We start from the raw sequence: 5,454 nt of genomic DNA, 5'->3' as shown, positions 1-5,454 counted from the left end.
GCAGGTGGTACTTATGAGCCGAGGCAAATGATAGATTCTGTGTGGTCTTCTAATTCCTGAAAGCACATGTAAGTATACAGAGTAGATATCCTGGCACGTTTGTGGCTGATCCCAAAAGTATGATAATGTGATTGGTCGTTCTGTTTCTGTTTGAAACCTACTATGCTCAACTCCGATCGATTTGGGTGGAAATTAGTCTCTTAACTGCCAGCCCCTAATCTCCGCGACTCCTCGGCACTTTCTCACCTCATCAGGACTCTGGAGCCTAATACTACTAAGTTCAGCTATGATCTCATGCTCAACCATAGGTATTCTGAAAGTGTTACATATTTTATGGCGGGTCTCGGTTTGTCACACTTCTAGAAACAGGAACATCCGTAGTTTAACTTACAGAAACCTAATCGCAGATTAATCTTTCTCAAAGTAATTTCTAAGTGATTAAGTTGGACAAACTTTCCAGATCTACACAGTAAGGGATTGTTACCAACCCTCCAGCGCCAGGCTAACGGTCTCATTAAGCGATTCGTTTGATAAGAATAGTAACGTGCGGTGTTTACAAAAGGCAGGGACGTAATCGGCACGAGATGATAACTCGTGGGCTATAACAATGAGGAGTTAGGTAACTCGGTAGACATAATTATTGAACCCGGCGGCTCCTAGCCCCACAAGGATCAGTCCTTAGTCTGATCATACAGTTAAGTTCGCATCCGCGATCATTGCTGATTAAATTGGAGCTCACGATGGAAGAGACAGAAAACGCTGGTCCGATACCCCTGATGTAAGACAGATAGCCGAGCTCCGAGGTACTAAAGAAGACGGGACTCTTAGTGGCTACCGTCAAAGCATTGCTAGCCTGTCGACGAGTTGCCTTGGATGCTTTTATTGCGTTCAGCAACAACGGTCCTGATAATCTCTGCAGGGGACGACTTTGTAGAAGCAGCCGACGGAAGTTCGAGCACAATAACAAACTACTCTGTAGCACGGCTGATCAACCCCAGCCGGAACTCTTTACATCCTCCTTTTCTACTCTTTCCCAGATTCTCTTCTCGGTTTCATAGCATATTCACTCTTTAACTGAATTTACTGTATGTAATGAGGCGAAAAAGATGGGTATCATCCTGTTGGGCTAACCACGGCTGATTATCTATCTGGCGTCCGTCTGGGACTGCCGGAAGAAAAACAACTGTATCAATTTACTTTGATAAGGTACTACTTTACCACATCAACGCCAATGCCAGTTCCTGGACCTAACAGGAAATCCAGCTTGAAGAGAATTTCTGAATAGAATTATCATTGAATCAGTGAGAAGTAAATCTGAACATATAAAATCAAAAGCCTCAACGGTGCGATACGCCACGGTGAATGAGACAAGAGTAGGAGAATGTTCTTCCATTAAATACCATCAGATCACTCGATGTCTTTACCAACTGGAATAGTATAAGTAGACAATTCAGAGATATTCAGAGCTCTTTCGTTTCTTTTGCTGCTCTAAGATTTCTGGAAACACCTGGAAATGAACGAACATATCACATATTACCCCTGTTTTTCCAGAAGAGAGCTTATTCTGTCAGCACGCAGGATAGCCTCTCTAGATCCACAATGGATCACTGAGACGACAAAACAGAAGGCTTCTTTCCGTACACAATATGAACATTTTGATAGAGGTGAATAGAAGAATCCTTCACCTCTGTCTTGACCTTTGCACGGAGGACCTCCATTTCAAGACCATTCCAGCCAAAGGCACGGCTCAAAAGTGCTGGGGTGTAGGAATCTATAGCTTCGTCAAGCTGCGCCAGCTGAAACTGTCCAATTTTCTTTAGCTTCGGATCCTCGGGCCATGTGCCTACAGGCAGCTGTACAGTAGATGAAGTCAGCATTATCTCTAAATGCAGCCAGCAGAAGACAAACCTTGTAGATCTTAGTTTTGATATCGATAAAACCTGCCTCTTTCATTGTCCGTTCCCATGTCCCTACTTGATCCATCCGTCTCCCGAGTTTTTCACTTGCTTCATGTAGCAAGCGTACCCATAGATTAGCATTCTCTGCCTTTTCAAGAGTCCCGTCATCTGAGAAAAACCGTGGATCGGCCGTTTGCATCTCAAAATAACCTTCTGGATCTAGATGGCGGAATGCCTCTCTAAATAAGTGGTCATAGTCAGCAACAGACCCCATCAGCTCACGGCCGTGAATAAAATCAAAGCGTCGAGCGTAAGCCCATTCATTTTCAAAGTCGTCGATTTCGAATGAGCAATTAGGAGGAACCCTACTGTAAGTCAGCGGCTAGATAAACGTATAAGCAGAATACTTACCATGAAGGTTGTATAGGGCTCAGATCCATGCCTATTGTCCTGTCATGTTAGATGGCCACAACAAGATCATAGGAGTATACATTTATATACCAAGGACTTGTGCAGAAGGATGTCTTCTGGAACTGCTCTTTAGCAAAAGACTGGATGACGTATAGAAAGATAGCCCTTACTCTGCAAAATCAATGGCCCAGATCCCTGTGCCTGTGCCAAGATCGAGAACTCGCTGAGGACGTGCACTTATGGGACTAAGGAAAAGTTTTCCGTCCAGCAAAAGGAGGTAAATCTGGTGTCCAAGGTCCATTCGATCCTGCTCCTTCTCGTCGTTCGGCTGGCATCAATTTAGTAAAGGCTTTACTCTCCGGCGGAACACATACCAGCAGATATTTTCCTTGGTGGTATGCATGATAGCGGCGTCCGTTCTAGAAGTGACCTTAATATATTCCGAGCCAAAGCTGTCGAGCGCAACATCCTCACCTCAAATCTAGTCATGCATATACGTTAATTGAGTCCGGGAAACTCTAAGCAGGAGCTCTTACTGGTAATTTGTGACACTAGAACTGAGCGACGTTGTGGAACTGGTGACATCGCTGCCTATCATCAGATATAGGTACTACTTGATACCATGAGTGGTGAATGTACTCACGAGCCATCAAATGCCGAATCAGAATCAGAAAGGGAATTTTCCTGAGCAGAAATATGGTTAGACATAAAGTCATTCAATTGAAGACACCAGCAGGCTTACATACATCTACCTCCAGATGTGTTCCAGTCGGTGGAGTGGAAGCCATGTCAACACGATACTTGTCCATGGCGTGAAGGTTGCCTTGCAAGCGCAGTTATCTAAAAGAGAAAAAAAAAGAAGGAATAAGAAAAAGAAAATTGATTAGCTGTAATTAAAGAAGTTGTGTCAGATGATTCGCTGTAGGCTTCACCAACCTATCATCTCAACTAGATATGAAGATTTCTCAGTGTATGACAAGGATGTGCGAAAGAGACATTTATATCCAGGCAGAGGAAAATCCGGTTAGTGAGATGGGCAGTTTCAACTTGCCTAGTTGAATTAACCCTGGCCCGAGTCCACAACTGAGTAGCGTGATTCGGAAGCACTTCCGTGTTTCCGTCTGAAGCGATTGACAAGTGACAAGCTCTCGAGACCAAAGGCTGATCGATGGAAGGCATGCTAACTCCTGCAGCCTGCTCAAAGAGGCAGTGGTAGTGTCGCAATAAGATACCCTGCAGCCAGCAGCCAAACCAGTTCTTATAATAGGATTATCCTGGTATCTCTCTTCACCTATACTAACTACTACATCAAACTCCATCTTGTTTGGTCGAGCAAACCCGTGTCCCTTTTGGCCACCAGAGGTCAACACCAAGGCCATGGCTCAGAGTCCCTCCGCCCGGAGTCCCTCACGTGGGGATATTCTGGAAGTAGATGTGAGCCTCTCCTGCACAAGGAGGGAAGAGTATGCTACTGATACAATTTGGGTTAGGAGGGTGCTACTCTGGATGCGGATTCTGCTTACAATGAATCGTGAGTATATTCAAATGCACATGTGGTAACCTGACAGCCTTTTTCTGATAATCTACTCTAGTATTGGTACAGCTAGCTATGCATCATCCCTCAGTTCAAGTGTCAAAAACTACAAGTAATGCCCGATCTATCTGTCCTGGCCAGTTTTGGCACTCTGTCATATGCTTGCTGACCAGGTGTGACTTTGGTTCATAGATACGAGGTGAGTCCTCTAAGCACATAACGCTCGCTACGAGACTGACCGTTCTCTTTAGAATGGGCGTCGTTACCATGCATATCATGAAGGAGCATATGTTCTGGTATATATCTAGTTAAATCATTTTGTCAAGACCGTGGACTGAATCAGTTTGTTAGCCAAATGATAAAGAGGAACAAGACCGGATGGACCTGCTGCATCACATATATCTCCTTCTCCTAGGGGGAGAACTTCATCTTGCGCCAATCGCCAAAAATCCTCAGCGTGTCTTAGAGCTTGGCACTGGTACAGGCATCTGGGCAATTCAGTTTGCTGAGTAAGAATCTTTTCTAGCTCTTATAAGCTTGTTGCTGATGTTGATCCAGTGAATACCCTTCTGCTCAAGTGATCGGCACTGACTTAAGCCCTATACAGCCTCCCTGGTAACTCCATCCATAATTCCATATATTTTCATCTTACTTATACAAATTTTCTTTTTTTTTCATACTTGTCCTACCTCTCTAAAGCTGACGCAGATTAGGGTCCCTCCAAATTGCACATTTGAAATTGATGACTTCGAAAACGATTGCTTGTATAAAACCAAGTTTGACTTTATCCATGCTCGTGAGTTGGAGGAGTGTATCGCTGATGAAGACCGAATTTTTCTTCCAGGCATTTGAAAATCTTAAGCCTGGGGGATACTTTGAAATTGGTGGTGGCTCTGGATACTTTTTTTCAGACGATGATACTATTAAGAAGGCTGAGAATTGTCAGTTACTATTAAAAAACTTGCATACAGCTGCCAATAAATTTGGCAAGACTCTCGACAACGTGCACCTATGGAAAGAAAAGGTGGAAAAGGCAGGGTTTGTTGATGTGAAAGAATCTGTTTTTAAGGTACAGCTACTCCCTTTGCCGTGAGCCCATTCTATTCTAACTATATAATAGGTCCCAATTGGTCCGTGGCCGAAGGACCCGAAATTAAAGGAGATTGGAAGATATCAGCAATATCAGCAGATCCAGGCTCTTGAGTTCTACACACCGGCGCTACTCTCACGTGTCCTTGGCTGGAATAATATGGAGATCCAGGTAATATTGTCAAAGGCACAAAGTGAGCTTAAGGATCATTCGATACACCTATATACTACCGTTCACTATGTATATGGACGAAAGCCTTAAACAAATTCCTCTCCCATTGCGCCCATCTTGATGATCAATCAATTCCTACCAGGAATAATGTTGAGCATTTCTGATTCATTGTTGATAGGACAATTATCCCCTTGGAAGCTCTATCAAATGGGGCTGAGTCTTTATTTAGTAGCTATCTATTAACTAGATCTAAGCTAGGGGAAAGAAAAAAAAAACCTTACTATCTGAGAAGGTCGTTCAGTACAATAGTTGACCGTCGCTACTACCACGCGACTCAGCAGACTAGAAGA

The 5,454-nt window shown here is 43.8% G+C and overlaps 2 protein-coding genes across 2 annotated transcripts; one reads left to right on the top strand and one right to left on the bottom strand.

Moving 5' to 3' along the window:
* Positions 1 to 1,604: 1,604 nt before the first annotated feature.
* Positions 1,605 to 3,118, bottom strand: T310_5226 (TAM domain methyltransferase; the record flags this gene model as incomplete). The annotated part of the gene is made up of 8 exons (XM_013471906.1): positions 1,605 to 1,853; positions 1,909 to 2,280; positions 2,310 to 2,340; positions 2,480 to 2,554; positions 2,684 to 2,761; positions 2,846 to 2,896; positions 2,953 to 2,993; positions 3,056 to 3,118. 8 exons carry the CDS (start codon positions 3,116 to 3,118, stop codon positions 1,605 to 1,607), a joined length of 960 nt encoding a protein of 319 aa, XP_013327360.1.
* Positions 3,119 to 3,833: 715 nt separating this feature from the next.
* Positions 3,834 to 5,194, top strand: T310_5225 (UMTA methyltransferase family protein; the record flags this gene model as incomplete). The annotated part of the gene is made up of 8 exons (XM_013471905.1): positions 3,834 to 3,840; positions 3,913 to 3,955; positions 4,036 to 4,042; positions 4,195 to 4,352; positions 4,402 to 4,458; positions 4,557 to 4,639; positions 4,755 to 4,912; positions 4,964 to 5,194. 8 exons carry the CDS (start codon positions 3,834 to 3,836, stop codon positions 5,192 to 5,194), a joined length of 744 nt encoding a protein of 247 aa, XP_013327359.1.
* Positions 5,195 to 5,454: the final 260 nt, after the last annotated feature.

The sequence above is a fragment of the Rasamsonia emersonii genome, assembly GCF_000968595.1.
Source record: "Rasamsonia emersonii CBS 393.64 chromosome Unknown ctg1118621760258, whole genome shotgun sequence".
In the NCBI taxonomy this organism is placed as follows: domain Eukaryota; kingdom Fungi; phylum Ascomycota; class Eurotiomycetes; order Eurotiales; family Trichocomaceae; genus Rasamsonia; species Rasamsonia emersonii.
The sequence above is the reverse complement of the archived record's forward strand: the minus strand, read 5'-3'. Positions and strand labels throughout refer to the sequence as shown.